We start from the raw sequence: 22,870 nt of genomic DNA, 5'->3' as shown, positions 1-22,870 counted from the left end.
AGTCAATCACTCCCGTCTCCCCGGTCTCCGGCCGCACTCCGTGCTCACCTGGCCTGTGACCGAGCATTTCTATCTCTGGCACCCGACCCCATGTGGAGTCTCCAAACCCAGGAGATCCCTGTGGTGTGCTCCCGCGCCACTCCTCCCAGGGGAGGAAGGGGGGTCTCCCCGGATCTGCCGCTTGTTGGGTCCCTGCTGGAGGAGCAGTGGCCCGACTGTGCCGCGGATCACGGTTTATGGCAACCCCAAGCTGAGAGCCCGCGCCTCGGCTCCCTCTCTGCAGCTGGCTTCCCTGCTCCCATACCTGGGAGCTCTGCCACACTCAGGCACCCCCGGTCTTTCTGTGACCTCGAGGGTCCTGAGACCACACTGTCCCAGCGAGGGTTCCACCCCCCACTTAGCCACTGGAGCGACATCCCTCAGCAGAGCTGACTTCTAAAAGTTCCGATTTTGTGCTCCACTGCTCTATCACTTGGCAGATGCGGCGGACGGAGGCCCCCTCCCCCGCCATCTATCGTCCCGAATATCACCTCGGATTCACTTCTCCGCACATCCTACCTTCCAGAAAGTGGTCACTTTTCTGTTCAGAGAGTTGTTGCTATTCTTTTCTTCGATCTCCTGTTGAGTTCATAGGTGTTCAGAATGGTTTGATCCCTATCCAGCTGAATTCCTGAGACCAGACGAAATCCAGGTCTCCTTCTCTTCCGCCATCTTGCTCCGCCCCGATCATGTAATTTTTATCCTTCATTTTGTTGATGTGGTATGTCATGGTGATTGATTTGCAAATATTAAACCATCCTTGCAACCTAAGAATAAATCCCACTTGATCATGGTGAATGTTTGTTTCAATGTACTGTTGAATGCAGTTTTCTAATATTTGTTGAGGATTTTTGCATCTATGTTCATCAGACATATTGGCCTATAGTTTTCTTTTTTTGTAGTCTTTGTCTGATTCTGGTCTCAGGGTAATGCTGGCTTCATAAAATGAATTTGGAAGCTCTCCTTCCTCTTCTATTTTTTTTGGACTAGACTGAGAAGAATAGGTATTAACTGGTATTAACTCTTCTTTAAATGTTTGGTACACTTCACCTGTGAATCCATCTGGTCCTGTATTTTTTTTATTGTAATTCTTTTGGTGGTTGTTTTTAATTCCAGTATAGGTAACATGCAGGGTTATATTAGTTTCAGGTGTACAATATAGTGATTCAACAATTGCACACAACACCCAGTGCTCATCACAAGTGCCCTCCTTAATCTCCATCACCTATTTCACTCATCTCCCCACCTAACTCCCCTCTGGTAACCATCAGTATGTTCTCTATAGTTAAGAGTCTGTTTCTTCATTTCTCTCTCCACCCCACCCCCTTTTTTCCCTTTATTTGTTTTGTTTCTTAAATTCTACATTTGTGTGAAATCATATATTTGTCTTTCTCTGACTGACCTATTTCACTATATATGCCTAGAGAGGCATTATACTCTCTAGCTCCATCCATGCTGTTGCAAATGGCAACATTTCATTTTTTAATGGCTGAATAATATTCCATTGTATATATATACTACATCTTCTTTATCCATTTATCTATCAGTGAACATTTGGGCTGTTTCCGTAACTTGGCTATTGTAAATAATTCTGCTATAAACATCAGGGTGTGTGTATCCCTTTGAATTAGTGTTTTTGTGTATTTCAGGTAGATATCAAGTAGTGTGATTACTGGATCATATGGTAATCACTACTTTTATCTATTTTCTCTATTTAATCTATTTTTAACTTTTTGAGAAATCCCCCCCCTCCCCATACTGTTTTCCACAGTGGCTGCACCACTTTGCATTCTCACCAACAGTGTCCAAGGGTTCCTTTTTCTCCACATCCTTGCCAACACTTGTTTCTTATTTTTTTTATTTTAGCCATTCTGACAGGTGTGAGGTGATGTCTCATTATAGTTTTGATTTGCATTTCCCTGATGATGAGTGATGTTGAGCATCTTTTCATGTGTCTGTTGGCCATCTGGATGTCTTCTTTGGAAAAATGTCTGTTCATGTCTTCTACCCATTTTTTAATTGGCTTATTTGTTTTTTGGGTGTGGAGTTGTATTAGTTCTTTATATATTTTGGATACTAACCCTTTATTGGATATGTCATTTGCAAATATCTTCTCCCATTCAGTAGGTTGTCTTTTATTTTTGTTGATTGTTCCCATTGCTGTGCAGAAGCTTTTTATTTTGATGTAGTCCCAATAGTTCATTTTTGCTTTTATGTCCCTTGCTTTAGGAGACCTACCTAGAAAAATGTTGCTACTATCAGTGTCAGAGACATTGCTGCCTGTGTTCTTTTCCAGGATTTTTATGGTTTCAGGTCTCCCATTTAGGTCTTTAATCCATTTTGAGTTTGTTTTTGTGTATGGTTTAAGAAAGTGGTCCAGTTTCATTCTTTTTGCATGTAGTTGACCAGTTTTGCCAGTACCATTTGTCTTTTTCCCATTGGATATTCTTTCCTGCTTCATCAAAGAGTAATTGACCATATAATTGTGGGTTTATTTCTGGGTTTTCTATTCTGTTCCATTGATCTATGTGTCTATTTTTTGCCAGTACCACACTGTTTTGATTACTACAGCTTTGTAATATAACTTGAAGTTTGGAATTGTGATACCTCCAGCTTTGCTTTTCTTCTTCAAAATTATTTTGGCTTATCCAGGTCTTTTATGGTTCCATAAAATTTTTAGGCTTGTTCGTTCTAGTCTGTGAAATATGATGTTGGTATTTTGATAGGGATTGCATTAAATCTGTAGATTGCTTTGGGTAGTATAGACATTTTAACAATATGCTTCCAATCCATAAGAATGGAATGTCTTTCCATTTGTTTGTGTCATCTTCAATTTCTTTCATCAATGTTTTATAGTTTTCAGAGTACAGGTCTTTTACCTCTTTGGTTAAGTTTATTCCTAGGTATCTTATTTTTGGTGTAATTATAAAGGTATTGTTTTCTTAATTTCTCTTTCTGCTGCTTTATTATTAGTGTACAGAAATGCAACAGATTTCTGCACATTGATTGTATCCTGAGACTTTACTGAATTCATTTATCAGTTCTAGTATTTTATTTTTAGTGGCGTATTTAGGGTTTTCTATATATAGTATCATGTCATCTGCAAATTGTGAAAGCCTTACTGCTTCCTTAGCAATTGGGATCACTTTTATTTCTTTTGTTGTCTGACTGCTGTGGCTAGGACTTCTAGTACTATGTTGAATGAAAGTGGTGAGTGGGGTGCCTGGGTGGCTCAGTTGGTTGAGCATCCGACTCTTGGTTTCAGGTCAGGTCATGATCTCAGGGTCGAGAGATCAAGCCCTGCATCTTGCTCTGCACTCAGCAGGGAGTCTGCTCGAGATTCTCTCCCTCTCCTTCCACACCCCCAATTGTGTGTGCTCTCTCCCTCTAAAATAAATAAATCTTAAAAAAAAAAAAAAAAAAAAAAAGGTGGTGAGAGTAGACCTCTTTGTCTTGTTCCTGATCCTAAGGGAAAATGTCTCAGCTTTTCCCCATTGAGCATTATGTTCACTGTGGGTTTATCATATATGGCCTTATTATGTTGAGCTATGTTCCCCCTAAACCTACTTTGTTGGGGGCTTTTATTTTGATGTTGTGCTCTGACAAGTGCATTTTCTGCATCTATTGAAATGATCATATGGTTTTTATCCTTTCTCTTATTAATGTTATGTAATACATTGATTTGTGAATATTGACCATCTTTGCATCCTGGGAATAAATCCCACTTGATTGTGAATGATTTTTTTAATGTATTGTTGGATTCAGTTTGCTACTAGGTTGTTAAGGATTTTTGCATCTATGTTCATCAGAGATATTGGCCTGTAGTTCTCTTTTTTTTTGTGGTGTCTGTATCTGGTTTTGGTATCAGGCTGATACTGGCCTCAAGAATGAATTCAGAAGTTTTTGTTCCTTTTTTTTTTTTTTTTTTTTTTAATATTTTGAGAAGAATAGGTATTAACTCTTCTTTAAATGTTTGGTAGTATTTGCTTGTGAAGCTGTTTGGTCCTGGACTTTTTTTTGATTACTGATTCAGTCTCCTTGCTGGTAATCAGTCTGCTCAAATTTTCTATTTCTTCCTGCCTCAGTTTTGGTAGGTTATATGTTTCTAGGAACTTATCCATTTCTTCTAGGTTGTCCAATTTGTTGGCATATAGTGTTTCATAATATTCTCTTACAATTGTTTATATTTCTGTGGTGTTGGTTGTTATTTCTCCTCTTTCAATTATGATTTTATTTGAGTGCTTTCTCTGTCTCTATTTTTCTTTTTCCCTGATGAGTCTGGCTAAAGGTTTATCAGTTTTGTTGGTTTTTCAAAGAACCAGCTCCTGGTTTCATTTATCTACTCGCTTGGTTTTTTTTGTTTTTTGTTTTTTTTTAAGTTTCTATATCATTTATTTCTGTTCTAATCTTTATTATTTCATTCCTTCTGTTGGTTTTGGGTTTTGCTTGTTTTTCTTTTCCTGGCTCCTTTAGGTGTAAGCTTAGGTTGTTTGAGATTTTTCTTGCTTCTTGAGGTAGGCCTGTATTACTATAAAATTCCTTCTTAGAACAGCTTTTGCGGCATCCCATTGTGTTTTCATTTTCATTTGTTTCCATGTACTTTTTGATTTCTTCTGTGATTTCTTGGTTGATCCACTCATTGTTTGGTAGCATGTTATTTAACCTCCATATATTTGTGCTCTTTCCAGATTTTTTTCTTGTGGTTGGTTCCTAGTTTCATAGCATTGTGGTTGGAAAAGATGCATGGTATGACTTCAGTCTTCTTGAATTTGTTGAAGCTTGTTTTGTGGCCTAATATGTGATATATTCTGGAGAATGTTCTGTGTACACTTGAAAAGAATGTGTATTCTGCTGTTTTAGGATGGAATGTTCTGAATGTATCTGTTAAATCCATCTGATCCAGTGTGTCATTCAAAGCCACTGTTTCCTTGTTGATTTTCTGTTTGGATGATCTGTCCATCGATGTAAGTGGGGGGTTAAAGTCCCCTACTATTATTGTATTACTATTGGTTAGTTCCTTTATGTTTGTTACTAACTGTTTTATGTATTTGGGTGCGCCTATTTTGGGTTCATAAATATTTACAGTTGTTATATCTTCTTGTTAGACTGTCCCCTTTATTATTTTATAATGTCCTTCTTTGTCTCCTTTTACAGACTTTGTTTTAAAGTCTATCTTGTCTAATATGAGTATTTCCACTCCTGTTCTCTTTTGACATTCATTTGTATGATAAATGTTTGTCCATCCCCTCACTTTCAATCTGCAGGTATCTTTAGGTCTGAAATTAGTCTCTTGTAGACAGCATATGGATGGCTCTTGTTTTTTTTTGTTTTTGTTTTTGTTTATCCACTCTGTCATACTGTCTTTTGATTGGAGAATTTAGTCCATTGACATTCAAAGTAATTATTGGTAGATATGTATTAGCCATTTTTTTTACTTGTTTTGTGGTGGTTTTGTAGTTTTTACCTTTTTTTTTTTTTTTTAAGTAGGCTCTATGCCCAGTATGGGGCTTGAACTCAAGAACCTGAGATCAAGACCTGAGTTGAGATCAAGAGTTGGATGCTTAACTGACTGAGCCACCCAGGCGCTCCATTTGTATTTTTCTGATCCTTTCTTCTCTTTCTCTCTTTTGTAGTTTGTTGATTTTCTCTAGTCATGTACTTGGATTCCTTACTCTTTATTTTTTGCATATCTATTATTCTTTCCAGATTTGTAGTCACCAATGGGTTTATATATAACATCATCTGTGTATAGCAGTTTATATTAAGCTGATGGTCATTTAATTTTGAACTCATTCTTTATTCCTCTCCTCCATATTTCAGATATTTGGTATCCTTTTTACATCATTTTATTTTTATGAATCCCTTGACTTATTTTTACAGAAATACTTATTTTTACTGTTTTTGTGTTTATTTTTTATACTCTCTCCTACTGTCTTTCCACTCAAAGAGCCCCCTTTAATATTTATTATAGGACTTGTTTAGTGGTCATAAATTCCTTTAGTTTTTGTTTTTTTGAGAAACTCTTTAACTCTCCTATTCTGAGTGATAGCTTGCTGAATAGAGTATCCTTGGCTGCAGATTTTTTCCGTTTCAGCTCTTTAAATATATTGTGCCACTTTCTTCTGACATGCAGTTTCTGCTGAAAAATCAGCTGATAACCTTATGGGGTTTCCTTTGCATGTAACTGTCTTCTCTTGCAATCTTTAAAATTCACTATTTTTTGCCATTTTAAAGATTTTTTTTTTTATTTGTCAGAGAGAGAGACAGAACACAAGCAGGGGGAGAGGCAGGTAGAGGGAGAAGCAGGCTCCCTGCCAAGCAAGGAGCCCAATGTGGGACTCGATCCCAGGACCCTGGGATCATGACCTGAGCCGAAGGCAGCTGCTTAACTGACTGAGCCACCCAGGTGTCCCTTTTTTGCCATTTTAGTTACTATGTGTCTTGGTGAGGACCTCTGGGGGTTTAATTTGTTGGGAAATCTCTTTATCTTCTGAATCTGGATCTCTGTTTCCCTCCCCAGATTTGGTAAGTTTTCAGCTATTATTTCTTCAAATACATTTTCTGCCCCCCTTTCTCACTCTTCTTTGGGGATCCCTATAATGTGAATGTTATTACACTTAATAGAGTCACTGGGTTCTCTATTCCCATTATGCAGTATTTGTTTGTCTCTCATCTGTTCAGCTTGTTTTCCATTACTCTATCCTCCAGGTCGCTCTGCCTCTGTAGCCTACTGTTTAGTGCATCTATTGTATTTTTAGTTTCATTTATTGAGTTCTTCATCTCTCTCTTTTTTTTTTAAAGATTTTATTTATTTATTTGACAGAGAGAGGGAACACAAGCAGGGGGAGTGGGAGAGGGAGAAGCAGGCTCCCCGCTGAGCAGGGAGCCTGATGCAGGGCTCAATCTCAGGACCCTGGCATCATGACCCAAGCCAGAGGCAGATGCTCAGTGACTGAGCCACCCAGGCGCCCCCATCTCTCATATCTTTTTAATCCCTTTGTCAAGGGTCTCACTGATGTCCTCCACCCTTTTCTGAGGTCCAGTGAATATCTTTATGATCATCACTTTAAATTCTGTATCAGGCATACTACTTATTTCTGTTTTGCTCAGATCTCCTGCTGTAATTTTGTCATGTTCTTTCATTTGGGACATATTTCTCTGTCTCATTTTGTATCCCCCTCTGTGTTCCTTTGTGTTAGGAAAGTTAGCTCTGTCTTCTGCTCTTAAGAGTAGTGGCTTTATGAAGAAGAGGTTCTGTAGGGCCCTTCAGTGCAGTGTCCCCTGTTCACCAGAACCTGGTGCTTTAAGGGAGTCTCCTATGTGTGTTGCCTGCATTTTACTATTGAGTCTGAGTCCCTTCCATTCAGTCCAGACCTCTGCACTAACTCTCTGCCTATTGTGGGCTGTGCTTATACTCTGTGATGTTAATGAGACCTAAGCAGGCTGGTGGAGTGAACCACAGAAGGGCTCAGGGATGGGCTGGCTGTGTTAGCAAAATTTGTGCTGAGCCACTAGTCCTAGGCCAGATGCCCCAGATTCCAGTGGCCTCCAGGGGTGTGGAGCATGAAGGGAGTGGCTGGGTGGGGTGCACTTGGTGTTAAAAAACTTTGCACTGAGCCCAAGGCCGAGGCCAGCAGGCTTGAAGTGGAGGAGTCCTCAAGAGAACTCATGGGTGGGGTGCACTACCAGCAGGTTAGGTAGAAAGTATTTGTGCATTGTCACCTCTCACAGTTGGCTCTGTGTTTATGTGGGGGGAGGGGGAAGGAAAATGGCACCTGCCAGCTCCTTTGTTCTACAGAAGTCCCCCAACATGTTCTGAAATCCTTATAAACAGGTCTTCCTCCCATTTGCTCCAAAATGTTGATTCTATGTTGCCTCTCTGTGGGCTGTTGTCTCTTTAAGAGCAGTAACCCAGCTATCACTTGCCCTCCTAGCTCTCCCAGTGCTGAGTCAGCTGACTTTTAAAGCTCCAGGCTCTATGTCCGGCTGGTTATACAGACTCACAGAATTCAGCTTCTCTGGTTTTCAAGGCCAGATGTCATGGGGATTGATTTTCCCTACATGGGCTCCCTGGTGCTTTCCCCTCTCCATGCCCACAGCTTCTTCCCTCTTGCAGGCAGCTCCCAACTACCATTTCTTCCCTTCCTAAACTTTCCAGTGTGGCCTCTTCTCTACATTTAGTTGTGGAGTTTGTTCTTCCAGTCTTCAGATTACTTTCTAGTTTATTGACTCAGATGTCAGCGATATCTAGTTGTAAATGTGGGACTGGGTGAGCTTAGGATCCTCCTACTCTGCGATCTTCCCTCCATTCTGGTCCTGGACTTTTGTTTTTTGGGAGTTTTTTGATTACTGGTTCAATTTCATTACTAGTAATTGGCCTGTTCAGGTTTTCTGTTTCTTCCCTGTTTTGGAAGATTGCATATTTCTAGGAATTTGTCCATTTCTTCTGCGTTGTCCAATTTGTTGGCACATAATTATATATCAGTCTCATAATCCTTTGTATTTCTGTGATGTTGGTTGTTACTTCTCTTTCATTTCTGATTTTACTTGTCCTATCCCTTTATTTCTTTTTTTTTTTTTTTTCTATCCCTTTATTTCTTAACGAGTCTGGCCAAAGGTTTATCAGTTTTGTTTATCTTTTCAAAGAACCAACTCTTGGTTTTATTGATCTCTTCTGTTGTTTTGGATTTTTTTTTTTTTAAGTCTCTATTTCATTTATTTCTGCTCTGATACTTATTTCCTTTCTTCTGTTAACCTTGGGTTTTCTTTGTTCTTTTTCTAGTTCCTTTAGGTGTAAGATTAGATTGAGATTTTTGTTTCGTGAGGTAGGCCTGTATCACAATAAGTTTCCCTCTTACAACTGTTTCTCTGCATCCCAAAGATTTTGGACTATTTTTATTTTCATTTGTCTCCATGTATTTTATTTCCTGTAAGATTTCTTTGACCCATTTCCTGTTTGGTAGTATGTTGTTTAGCCTCTGTGTGTGTGTGTTTTCTAGTTTTTTTTCTTGATTTCTAGTTGCATACCATTGTGGTCAGAAAAGATGCATAATATGATTTCATAATATGATTTCTATATTCTTGAATTTATTGAGATTTGTTTCGTGGCCTAACATGTGATCTATTCTGGGGAATGTTCTATGTGCACTTGAGAAGAACTTGTTGTTTTTGATAGAATGTTCTGCATCTGTTAATTCCATCAGTGTCATTCAGACACTGTTTCCTTTGATTTTCTGCCTGTTTTATGTATCCACTGATGTAAGTGGGGTGTTAGAGTCCCATACTATTATTATATTAATGTCTAATTCTCCCTTTGTTAATAACTACTTTGTGTATTTAGGTGCTCCAATATTGAGTGGATACTTAAAACTGCTATATTCTCTTGTACGATTGACTGCTTTATCATTATGTAATGCCCTTCCTTTGTCTCTTTCTTTCAAATAAGTTTTCTGCGCCTTTCTCTCTCTCTGCCTCTCCTCCTTCTGGGACGCCCATAATGTAAATGTTTGTTCACTTGATGTTGCCCAAAACCTCCCCTATCATTTTTTTTTTTTTTTTTAAGATTTTTATTTATTTATTTGACAGAGAGAGAGAGACAGCAAGAGAGGGAACACAAGCAGGGGGAGTGGGAGAGGGAGAAGCAGGCCTCCTGCAGAGCAGGGAACCTGATGCGGGGCTCAATCCCAGGACCCTGGAATCATGACCCGAGCCGAAGGCAGACGCCCAACGACTGAGCCACCCAGGCGCCCCTCCCCTATCATTTTTAAAAACTTTCTTTTTGCTCTTCAGCTTGGGTGCTTTCCATTACTCTGTCTTCCAAATGGCTGATCCATTCTTCTGCATCCACTAATACTGTTGATTCCCTCTAGTGTATTTTTCATTTCAGTTATTGTACTCTTCAACCCTGGTTCTTTTTTTATATTTTTTATCTCCTTGTCAAAGCTCTCATTTTGTTCTTACACTCTTCTCCAGTCTGATGAGCATCTTTACAATCATTATTTTAAACTCTTTAGCAGGCATATTGATTATTCCTGTTTCATTTAATTTTCTGGGTTTTATCTTGTTCTTTCATTTGGAACATATTCTTCTGTCTCCCCATTTTGCTTGACTTTGTTTCTATGAATTAGGTAGAACAGCTGCTTCTCCTAATCTTGAAGGAATGGTCTTGTGTATGGTCATCCCCTGTGCAGATTGTGTGCCTGGTAACTTTGGCTGGCTGCCTGGAGCTGTGACTGGCTTGGGGGTCCCTGGACACTCTGCTGGGGCTGCCCTGGTGGGATGGCCAGAGCTGAAGTGGGCATGGGCTGGGGTGATCCTGGGGCTCTCTGCACAGAAAGTGCCCTGGTCAGCTGCAGCTGAAGTGGGCATGGGCTGGGGCAGTCTCTGGGTTCTCTGTGTAGAAGGCATCTTAACAAGATAGCTGAAGCTGAAATGGGTGCAACCCAGGTTGTCACAGGGTTTTCCACACACCCGGCACGCTGGCAGGTGTGTTCTTCCTTCTATAAGGAAGAACCCTGGGAGTACAGCTGAAGCTGAAGTGGGTATAAACCAGAGTGTGCTCAGCACAGGGGGTGCCCTAGTAGAGTGACTGGAGCCAAGGCCGGTGTCAAGCAGGGTGTCCCAAGACAAGGTGCATAGGAGGCACCTTAGTGGGGTGGCTGAAGCAGGTGTGAGCCAGGAGGCCACCTGGAGCCAAAGTGGTATGGGCCTGGGAAGTTCTGGGGTGGCTTACACCTGTTACACCTTGGTGCAACCACTGGAGATATACATAGTGAGCACTTACTAGGAGTGTCCCAGTGTTTGTCAAGCTGGGGCTACCTTGGTGAGACAGCTAGGGCTGGTATGGGCTAGGGACTGGGGGCTCACTGAGGGGGGGTAAGGCCAGCTATGGCACCTGAACATTGCTCCCATCCACACTATCAAGGTGGAAGGGGAATGTAAACCGTGGTGCTCACCAGCCACTCCGACCTGGAGAGTTCCAGCAGCTCCCTTGCCGTATGATAGGATTTTAGGTCTAGTTCCTTTATATCTATTTGCTCTTTTAAACCGTTGCTTTTTTTCTGTGCCTCAGAGCTCACAAATCTGCTCATAGTCCTTCAGTACTACCCCTCCCCACTCCAGTGTGTGTCCTGGGTGGGGGTTTCCCTTCATTACTGTCTCTATCCTTCTTGCCATTCTTTATGTGGTCTTTTGTGCAGAAGCTGTTTAGTCCTTAGTTTTTCAGGAGGAATTGTTTTACATATTAGTGTAGATTTAGTGTGTGAAGGTGAGTTCAGGATCTTTCTACATAGCCATCTTGGACCAGAGTCCCAATTATCTTTTTCATTGATAAGGAGTTATTTAAATAATCTGGATAGAATTTGTCAGAGTATTGCAAACTTTGGGGGTTGCCTTCTGACTCTCCTACTCATATATTTAGATGATAAAAGTAGCCTGATCAATCAATCTTCCTTTATGATTAGTGGGTTTTGTTTTCGTTTTTTGGTCCTATTTACCAAATCGTTGTTTACCACAAAGACAGGAAGCTATTTTCCTATGCTATCTTCTGGAAGCTTTATCTTCCATATTTAAGTTTATGATCCATCTGGAATTGATTTTTGTGCATGTGGATCAAGATTTTTCCCCTTTGGATGTTCGTATTAATTGATTCCACACATTTACTACAAATCATTTTTCCTTATTGCATTAATTATCATAAACTAGAGAGCTCTATGTTGGTCTATTTCTGAACACTATTCCATTGGTCTATTTGAATATCCTTGTGCTAGTAGTATCACTGTTTTAATTATGGTACCTCTATAACGAGTCTTGATAACTAGTGGTGTAGTCTTCTAACTTCACTATTATGCTTTAAGATGGTCTTTGCTATTTTTGGCTCTCTATATTTCCATGTAAGTTGTTAGCCCTCCCACCTTATGAACTCACCCAAACCATTACGATTTTGATGGATTGCATTCAATCTACATCAATTTGACAGGAATTAACATCTGAAAAATAGTTCTAAACAATAAACATGTATATTACTATTCAGATCTTTTAAAAATTTCTCAGTAATGTTTTATGCTTTTTCTATATAGAGCTCTTGTACATCTTTCAATAGACAAATTCATTCCTAGTTATCTGATAGCTTTTTAAATACTATATATATATATATATATTTTTTTAAAGATTTTTATTCATTTATTTGACAGGGAGAGACACAGCGAGAGAGGGGAACACAAGCAGGGGGAGCAGGAGAGGGAGAAGCAGGCTTCCCGCCGAGCAGGGAGCCCGATGTGGGGCTCGATCCCAGGACCCTGGGACCACGACCCAAGCCGAAGGCAGACGCCTAACGACTGAGCCACCCAGGCATATCTTTATTAAATGCTAACTTATGTGTTGGTAGCTTATACAAATGATTTTGTACATTGACCTTACTTCTAGTACCACCACTGAAGACACTAATTAGAAAGAAAAGCCAAAAGGATCTGTAAAAAACCCAAGTGGGAAATCAGTGAATTAGTTTTATTTCTCCAATCAATCCTTGTACTGTTTGTTTGGGTTTTTTTGTTGTTTTGTTTTGTACCTTGCATTTAAGGCTATAGATTTCCCTGTAGGCAGTGCTTGACCTGTACCCACAAATTTTAATGTTATTATTTTCATAACAAAAAACCTTGGAAAGTGAAGAAGAACCTTCAAGGAATAATGCCAGGGATAGAATCAAGGGATAGCATAACATTAAAAAAGTGAATAAAAGGGTTGGAAGATAAAGTTAAGGAAGTCCCTTATAAACAAATGGAAAGAGATGTTAAACAGAGGAAATAAGAGGATAAATCTAGGAGGTCCAACACCTGAATAAGAAAAATTCCAGAAAGAGAGGACAGAGAATGAGGAAGGGAGGAAACTATAAAAGAAAACACTAAAGGACTTGAACTTTCCAGAATGAAAGGATGAGAATTAGCACAATAGATTGGGGGGGAAAAAAAAAAGACACCTTATCACCAGGAAATTTAGGATTTTCTTTTGATTTCTAGAATTTTCTAAAATCTTCAATAAAAGACTGTTAATGGATTGAAAATTAAAAGACTTCTCATCCTAAATTCTGAGGGAAAACTGTTTTCAAGCTAGCATTCTAGAACTAGCCAAACTATTAATGAAGGAATAGACATTTTCTTGTGAGATTTCAAAATTTTACCTCTAAGTACCTGGAAGATGGGCTCACCAAAATGAGGGAATGAGCAGGAAGATCAAGGACACAGATGACTGAACATAAGAGAAGCTCCAGGAGGACTGCTATGCAGCATACTTAGCCAGTAACCAATTCACACTGGAAGAAAAGGAAAAGGGCACCAAAAAGTCTATCTATAGGAGGAAAAGAAAACAGTGCTAATAGAATAGAATACCTGATTAGGGCTAGACAAGTAGAAAATAAAGAGGTTTTACAATCCTGGGGAAAATGTGTTAATTTCAAGAAGAACAAAAGTTGCACAGGAAAGAAAATATAATCATAACATACTAGTTAACCAGTGAATAAAAGTCCTAAGTTAAACACTGAATATAAATTTAACAAGAAAGATATTACTATACTAGGAGGATGAAAAGGAAGAGGTAAAGGTAACTCCCGGGTGAGTTAAAAGTACAAAATCCTCATCTTCTATAACAGCAAGTTAACAGATAATGAATAAAGCCAATAAATATGTAACAGAATATATCCATCTTTAAAAAGATGGATGTAAAGACTAGAAGGAACTGCTAAGAGTTGGAGAGATGGACTTCTATTACTCAAATTTTCAAACTATTATTGGATAACTCACTTGTCAATCCTTTTTCAATGTCCAAAGAAATTTCGGCCACAAATTATCTACCTAGTTGCATTTAGAATAAAAAAATCAAGTCTTTCAGAAAAGCTGGGAAAACTGGCAAAAAAACCCCCAAGAACATATATTCAATCACAACTGCAGATGTCAAATATATACAACTCAACACAAAACCCCTAGAAGTACTTTAAATTATAAACTTTAACAACGTTCAATCATACTTATTTAAAATTTTATTCATTAGTCTTAATTAAAAAATTTTAATTGAAAAATTAACCATAGAGGAATATAGTACAAGTTATTTTTACTGCACATGACCAACAGTACAAATACAATACTCAAATCTTAGTATATTTTTAAATATATTAGATGTGCACACAATAAAATAACCTCCTACTTTATAGATGCACTTTTCATTCTATCAAATATAAGGCTCACATGAGACCATAACAAAACTTAATACTCTGTTCAAGTGCCCAGGGACAAGGCGAAGCAGTCAATTAACCTTTTAAAATATCTATGAACTAACACTCTGGTTTCTCTTCAGATCGCATAAATCTTTCGCCTTTTAAAATATCTATGAACTAGAACAGTTTTCTTTGAGTTTCATAAGCCAAAGACTATTAAGGAATATTTTAAGACTGAGTACTGGTGGCAAAGAAATTAAGGAGTTTGGGGGAAAAAACATAGTTCAATATTAATAGTACAGTATATCTGCCAGGTTCTAGGTTTCCTGTGCACAACCAGGTTAATATGAAGATCTTTAAAACATGAATATTGAATTTAGTACAATTTTATAGTGTACCTAATTATAGTAGAAAAGTAGATACCTGATGAGAATGCTTTTTTGAAACAGCTTTTTTACATAGGGTCTTTAAGAGAATCCAAACAAATACTGTAATGCAGGGTCTTGGAAAATATATTAACTGCAGAAATGCCCAAAATTAGAAATGGTATCTGGCAATACGGTAATTGAAATGGTATGGCAATGTGAAATGTTAAAAGGAATGATAATGTAAAATATGAAAACGATGATGAGATCATTTTTACTTCAAAACCTAAAGTAAAAATAAAGGGTGGTGAGCTCATTACTTTATATATGTTATAACTAGGAATTGCTACCTCCAAAATATTTACTCTCTCAATGTTTGTTTTTGAATTGCCCATATTTGACAAATGCTATGTGTAGAATAAAACTAGGTTCTCTGAAAAGGAAAAAAAATCTTGGTCTAGGAAGTACCCATTATATACTTACAAATTTAATTAAATATGGCTTTGGGAACTCAAGAAAATTTTTTCCAAAAAGTTACCTAATTAAGAATACTTAATGTACAGTCAAAATTTCAGAGGCTCGTATACACTTAGAAACTGCTATTTCAGTTGATGTGATTGATACCTTGTCTCAACTACCTGTGTATTTTTCCCCAAAGTATACTCTTACACGCAGAATTTTTAAAACAATGAAATATTTCAGCTATTCTTTCATACCCTATCTTAGTAAAATATACAACACTGTAATTTTTTAATCTGGATATCAAAGACAATTTAAACCAACCATATTATACATCTGAAATAAATGTCCTAAATTTTATAACACCATCAGTGTGTCAGCAAATATGGGGAAATGCAGCTGTGATTGAATATGTGGGGCTGTTGCAATTACTCTTCATCATCTCTTTGAAGTGGTATCACCTGAATTTCTTTGGCTATCCTTTCTGCTAATGTTTTACTATTTGCAGCAATTATTCTTCGTGACATCAAGTCAAATGGCCCACCTAAAATCAAACCAAACATAATTCCTGTAAAACTAGTATAGCAATATGTACTATGGTCAATCATAACATTTTAATACTTTCAGTTTTCTTTAAAAAAAAAAACTGTCATAACCATAATGCTTAATCTTTGGCAATACATGAATGAGTTTTAAGAATCTTTTAGTAAATACCAGGGTTTTTTGGGGGGCGGGGAGCATCTCAATCATACCAGTCTGAAAAATGCCATTTTTTAAAAATTTCTATTTATATTTGTTAGTTAACATGCAGTGTAATATTAGCTTCATCTACTTCTTTCCTGTGTTCTTTTTCTAATCTTTTTGTTACTTTTATTACCTCTTTCATGTTTGGGAATCTATGGACAGGAAATGTGACTCCACAGCACAGCATTTTCGTATCTCTCCTTCCCATTTCCTTATTTCTTCATTGCCTTTCTCCCAGATCACAAGTGAATACCTTTTGGCCCAGGTTCACTCTTCACTTTAAAAAATTTCACCATCAGTTCAAAGCAGGAAGTTAACCTCTCTAGGCCCAAGGCAGAAAGTGATGGTGGGGGAAGTTCATTGTCAACCACCCCAGTCACCAAAAAGCTCTTGGTACAAACCTCAGATTCAGTGACCTTCTATAATTTTCCAAAAGCGTCTCAAGAGTTCCTGATACTCACAGGTTTGAAGAGGCTTAGTCATTTATCATTATTATTCCCACATTACAATTAGCTTCTTATCCTTGCCTCTCTCAATTTGTTATTCTGATTTTGCAGAAACTTACATGGCTTGTTTTTGTTTGGCCTTTAAGAGTTTAAGTGTAACATATATTAAACATTAAAAGAAAAAAGCCACATATAAAGGAAAGTACCAGAGAGAAAAATGCTTTACTGTCCCATAATTTTACCTGTCACATCCATTAGTACTCCACCAGCTTCAGTAACAATAATGCCAGCTCCTGCCATATCCCAGCAGTGAATTCCCATTTCATAATATGCATCTGCAACTCCAGTTGCCACAAGGCACATATTAACAGCTGCTGTCCCAACACCTCGGATCCTAACAAATAACATTTAAAAATAAGATTAAAAAAAATCCTTCAAAAAGGCTCCTCCTTTAGTTTAAGTGTTGAGAGAATTTACAAGTAAAAAAACAAAAAACAAAACTTATCTAATTTTAAAATAAAACTACCTAAAATCTAATTACCATGATACACTATACAGATGACAAAATTAATCCCCACAGAGCAATCATTTAGTAAGAAACACTAAAACAAAGATATTTTCGGGGGAAAAAAAAAAATGCCATCATTCTTCTATAATGGCATGCATGTATATTCATATTTGTCTCAACTCGAACTACAGACCCATAATACACGCAGTCTCTAGGAGGAGTAAAATATGTTATTGGTCATTGCCATGTGTGTACACATCAGTATGTGTGAATGAAGGGTAACAACACACCTGGGCTCTGGTGAGACAGAGGCCTACCTGAAAAGAGTGTTTGAGGTCTGCACCTCTTCCCTGGAAATATATCAGATTAAGGTAAGTATGGACACTACTTCGATGAGCCATTACAGTAATAACTGATTCAAGAATCACCAATAAATGCCAAAATGAGCAAGAGCAAGACTGGTATTTACATAATGTCAAAGTATCTCTCCCTAAGACACATAATACATGCATGTATCATTTTATTGTGCTTTATCACACATCACAGACTGAAGGTCTGCGGCAACCCTGCATCAAGCAAGTCTCCTGGCACTTTGTGTCTGTCACATTTTGGTAGTTCTTGTGATATTTCAAATTTTTTCATTATTTGTTATGTTGATCAATGATTATGACTCCCTGAAAGCTCAGATGATTAGCTTTTAGTAATAAAATGTTAAAGTATGTACATTGCTTTTTTAGACATAATCCTATTATACATTTCATATATCGTGGTATAATATAAACATAACTTACATGGACTAGAAAACCAAAAAATTCATTTTACTTGCTTTATTGAGATAGATGCTTTATTGCTGTAGTCTAGAACCAAACCTGCAATATCACTGAGGTATGCCTGTACCTATAATGGGAAAGCATCCTTATAATGGTCTACCCCTATCAAGTGATCTAACTTATTATCACCAATAATGGGACAAAAAGGTACCAAGTGCCCCCTCCTCTGATGCACCGAGAGACACAACATTGCTTCTCTGGCATTCCTGCCAAAAATGTGTAACTCTAATCTTGAGGAAACCAGACAAACCCAAATCAAGAGACTTACTATAAAATAATTAGCCTACATTTTTCAAAAAAAAAAAAAAAAAAAAAAGACCAAGACTAAGCAACTGTTCCAGATTAAAGAAAATTGATGAGAAATGATAATTAAATGCAATGATGATAATTAAATGCAATGTTTGATCCTGGATTGAATCTTGGATCTGATTTTTTTCAAAATTTGAATAAAGTCACTATATCACTGTTAACTTCCTGATTTTTACAACTGTATTATAGTTATGTTAGGGAGCATCCCCTTTATTAAAGGAACACAAACTGAAATATTTAAGAAAAAGCATTCATCATGTCTGCAAGTAATTTTCAAATGATTTTTACTCAAACTCCTTTTGTAATTATTTAAACCGCTGCATATAAGACAGTGAGATCTGTTCACTGAAAAGGAAATAACAGGAGTTAGGGGAGATCAGGAAGATGGAGTGGTAGGAGGATCCTGCACTCAACTCCTTCCACAGACACACCAAGATAACAGCTCTATTTGTGCAAATCACTCTGAAAAATGACCCAAAGTCTGGCAAAACAGACCTTCCAAAGTTAATTGTGGAGAGACCACATCAAAAAGGGCAGAAGGGGACAGAGATGCAGTTGGGAATCAAACCCTCCTGGTGAGACTAACCACAAACAGGAGGGATATCACAAGCGTGGAGAAGTGAGCTGATCAGACTCCATGCCAGGTACCCCAGGCATTAGGGAAACACACTGGGAAGATGAGCTCCCATAACATCTGGCTCTGATAACCAGTGGGGCTTAACTTTAAAAGCTGTTAAAATTAGGGTTTAACTCCAGGTACTTTAAAAAATTAGCAGGCTTAGCTCTGGAAGAGCTGGAGGGCAATGGGAAACCGTCCCTGCCCTAAAATAAGCCAAAATAACCAATAATAAATAGCCCAGCCTAGACACAGCATAGAAGCAGCTATTTGAAAAGTGCCTGTGGTATACACAGAAAGAGATTTATTTACTAATCACTGAACAAGTGCTGGAGGGGCAGGAATCTTCAGGAAACTTCTCCAAGAACAAAAGTGTAGCCATGTACCACTTCATCTCCCCCAGCCTAAATAGCCTGACACATGTGGGAACCCATGTAAACCCTCTCCACCTATTTTGCTAGCACTGCATAACTCACCCTCACATTCACCTGCAGACCCACCCATACAACCCCCCACCCCACAACTTGGTAGGGGTTCCTGAAAAGCAGCTCCTGCCCACCACATCCTGCAAGCAGCCCCGGCAAGGATCAGCGCCACTCCAAAGTGACTCTTCCTTGGGTAGAGGGGGGATAACCCCACACACCAGCACACCCCCAGTTCCAGCAGCCAAACCTTTTAGCTGGCCACCCAGGGAGAATGCCCTGCACTTGGTGTGCCTACAGCTAGAGCAGACAGACTGGGTATAGATATCTAATCTGACTGCCCACCCCTCCCAACAAAAAAAGCCTCCCAGGGAGCCCCGCAGGGAAAGTGCCCTGACCTCTTGCCCTGCCATAGCTAGGGCAAACTAGATGCAGACACCTCCCACATACAAGCATGCAGTGGTCTCAAGCCCCTCAATGGTGCAGGACCAAACCTGGTATGTGCCTACAACAGGCAAAATAAGATAGGTCATAGTAGCCAACTGGACTGAAGGCAAATGTGACTGAGCCACAATAGTAGGGTGCACAGAGCCCACAGAGAAGACACCCCTGGAGTGCCTGGTTCTGATGACATTGGGCTACAGGGCACCACAGAACCTTTTCTTCACAAGGCCACTACTTTCAAGACCAGGAGACAGAGTTGACCTTCCTAATATACAGAAACAGCGAGTTAGACAAAATGAGGAGAGAAAGGAATATGTTCCAAATGAAAGAACAAAAAAATCACAGCAAAAAAGCTAAATGATATGGAGATAAGCACTATGCCTGATAAAGAAGGCAAAGTAATGGTCATAAAGATACTGACTTGAGGGGGAAAAAAAAAAGATCTCAGATCTTCAACAAAGAGACAAGAAATATAAAAAAGAACCAATCAGAGATGAAGAACTCAATAATGGGGGGAAAAAAAACCACTACACACACACTAGAGAGAATCAACAACAGAACAAAGGATGCACAAGAACAGATTGGTGATCTAGAAGACAGGATAATGTCCAGCAACCAAGCTGAAGGCAAAAAAAGAAAAAAAAAGATAAGGAAACTCCGTGATTTCATCAAGCATAATATTAGTGTTCTAGGGATCTCAGAAGGAGAAGAGAGAAAGGAGCAGAAAACTTATTTGAAGAAATAATAGCTGAAAACTTCCCTAACCTGGAGAAAGAAACACACATCCATATCCAGGAGGCAGAGACCCTCCAACAAGATGAACCCAAGGAGATCCATATCTCCCTACATTGTCGTTACTTTCTGCCATGTTAATTATGAAAAGAAATTTTAAAAGCAGCAAGAGCAAAAACAGTTACATACAAGGGAAATCCCAAACAGGTACCAGCTGATTTCTTGGCAGAAACTTTGCAGGCCAGAAGACAGTGTCATGATATATTCAAAGTGCTTAAAGGAAAAAACCTGCAACTGGAATACTCTATCCAGCAAGATAATCATTCAGAATAGAAGGAGACATAAAGAGTTTCCCAGACAAACAAAAGTTAAAGGAGTTCATTACCACTAACCCATCCTTACACAAAATGTTGAAAGGAATTCTGAGTGCAAAGAAAAGGCCCTAACAGTAAGACAATTTATGAAAGGAAGAAATTTCACAAATAAATGCAAACATGTAATAAAGGTAGGTAAATCTCTTATAAAACCAGTATGGAGATGAAAACACAAAAGCAGTAAAATAAATTCTATGTACAAAAATGAGTCAAGGATACACAACATAAAACATATATACATTTATATATATAAAATATGACATTCATAAAACGTGGGTAGGGGAGTAAATATTTAGAATTTGTTTGAACTTAAGCAAACATCAACTTAATATAAACTGCTATACCCATAAGATGTTAAATATGAACCTAATGGTAACTGCAAACCAAAAACCTATAATAGATATACTTTTGATTCCTTTCTCTTTTTTGTGTGTTTAACACTAAAAAGCCATCAAACCACAAGGGAAGAGAACAAGAGAAGGAACAGAGAAAAACAACCAGAAAATAAGTCACAAAATGGCAATAAGTAATACCTATGAATAATTACTTTAAAGGTTAAGAGGACAAAATGCAGGGTGACCAAAAAGATTTAAAAAACAAGACCTATCCATTTGCTGCCTGTAAGAGGTTTACTTTAGACCTAAAGACATGTATACACTTAATGGATGGAAAAAGATTCCATGAAAACAGAAGTGAAACAAAAAGCCACACTAGCAATATTTAGATCACACAAAATTGTCTTTTGTTACAGTCTTTGTTTTAAAGTCTAAGAAGGGCATTATATAATGATAAAGGGAACATTCTAAAAAGAGGGTATAACAATTGTAAATATCCATGTACCCAACACTAGACAATCAAATATATAAAACAACTACTAACAGACATAAAGGGAGAAATTGACAATAGTACAATAATGGTAGGTGACTTTAACACAACACTTACATCAATGTATAGACCATCCGGAGAGAAAATCAACAGGAAACAGTATCTTTGAACAACACATTAGACTAATGGACCTAATAGATATATACAAAACATTTCATCTGAAAACAGCAGAATATACGTTCTTTTCAAGTGCACATAGAAAATTCTCCAGGACAGATCACATGCTAAGCCACAAAACAAATTTCAATAAAATCAAGAAGACTGAAATCCTACCAAGTATCTTTTCTGATCACAATCATATAACACTAGAAATCAATTATAAGAGGAAATCTGGAAAGGAACACAAATACAGAGGCTAAACAACCAATGGGTCAACCAAGAAATCAAAGAGGGAATAAAATCTATGGAGATAAAAGAAAATACAACTGTCCAAAACCTTTGAGATGCAGCAAAAAGCAGTTCTAAGAGGGAAGTTTATAGCAATACAAGCCAACTCAAGAAACAAGAAAAATCTCAAACACCTAACCTTACATCTAGGAGATCTATAAAAAGAACAAAGTCCAAAGCTAATAGAAGGAAATATTAAGGCTAGAGCAGAAATAGAGACCAAAAAAAGTCAATGAAACTAGGAGCTGGTTCTCTGAAAAGACAAAGCTGATAAACCTTTAGCCAGATTCATCAACAAAAACAGAGAAAGACTCAATCAGTTACAATTGAAGGAGGATAAATAACAACTGATAGCACAGAAATGCAAAGGATTATAAAAGAATATTATGAAAATTATATTGGGCAACCTCGAAGAAATGAATAAATTCCTAGAAACATATAAACATCCATACCTGAATCAGGAAGAAATAGGAAATTTGAACAAACTAATTGCTAGCAATGAAACTGAATCAGTAATCAAACTCCCAACAAACAACAGTCTAGGACCAGATGGATTCACAGGTGAACTGTACCAAACATTTAAGGAAACATTTAAAATAAATTTTAAATAATAAAAAAATAAAGAATATATATTCTTCTCAAACTATTCCAAAAAGATAGAAGAAGGAAAGCTTCCAAATTCATTCTATGAGGCCAGCATTACTCTGACACCAAAACCAAAGACACTACAAAAGAAGAGAACTACAGGTTAAATCACTGCTGAACATAGATGCAAAAATCCTCAACAAAATATTAACAAGCCACATTTAACAATGCATTAAAATGATCATTCACCCTGATCAAGTGGGATTTATTGCAAAGATGCAGGGATGGTTCAATAGTCACAAATCAATGTCCTACACCACATCAACAAAATGAAAAATAAAAATCGCATGATCAACCCACTAGATGCAGAAAACATGTGACAAATTTCAACACCTGTTCATGTTAAAAACCCTCAGCAAAGTTGGCTTACAAGGAACATACCTCAACATAATAAAGGCCATGAAAAACCAACAGCTAACATTAAACACAATGGTAAAATACTGACTTACAGCTTTTCCTCTA

General features: G+C 37.8%; 1 protein-coding gene and 1 long non-coding RNA gene across 7 annotated transcripts in view; one reads left to right on the top strand and one right to left on the bottom strand.

The window, feature by feature from the left end:
- Positions 1-22,870, bottom strand: part of IMPA1 (inositol monophosphatase 1) — a 47,279-nt gene that overhangs the window by 1,644 nt on the left and 22,765 nt on the right. For 3 of the 4 annotated variants that reach the window (XM_078072278.1, XM_036100804.2, XM_078072279.1), the window contains 2 exons: positions 16,499-16,650; positions 14,051-15,610 (listed from right to left, as the gene is read on the bottom strand). In XM_078072278.1, coding sequence (XP_077928404.1) covers positions 16,511-16,650 — 140 coding nt within the window. In that variant the 3' untranslated portion in view covers positions 14,051-15,610; positions 16,499-16,510. Of the gene's footprint in view, positions 1-14,050; positions 15,611-16,498; positions 16,651-22,870 lie in introns of those variants that run through there. The other variant, XM_078072280.1, reaches the window with a different exon arrangement.
- LOC118541225 (uncharacterized) overlaps positions 1-22,870 on the top strand; it is an 81,606-nt gene that overhangs the window by 40,950 nt on the left and 17,786 nt on the right. For 2 of the 3 annotated variants that reach the window (XR_013447818.1, XR_013447816.1), the window contains one exon: positions 12,231-12,434. The exons of the other annotated variant lie outside the window; for it this stretch is intronic. This is a non-coding gene — a long non-coding RNA (uncharacterized LOC118541225). Of the gene's footprint in view, positions 1-12,230; positions 12,435-22,870 lie in introns of those variants that run through there. 3 annotated transcript variants of the gene reach the window in all.

The sequence above is a fragment of the Halichoerus grypus genome, chromosome 5, assembly GCF_964656455.1.
Source record: "Halichoerus grypus chromosome 5, mHalGry1.hap1.1, whole genome shotgun sequence".
In the NCBI taxonomy this organism is placed as follows: Eukaryota; Metazoa; Chordata; class Mammalia; order Carnivora; family Phocidae; genus Halichoerus; species Halichoerus grypus.
Note: the sequence above shows the minus strand (reverse complement) of the source record. Positions and strands in the feature narration are given on the sequence as shown.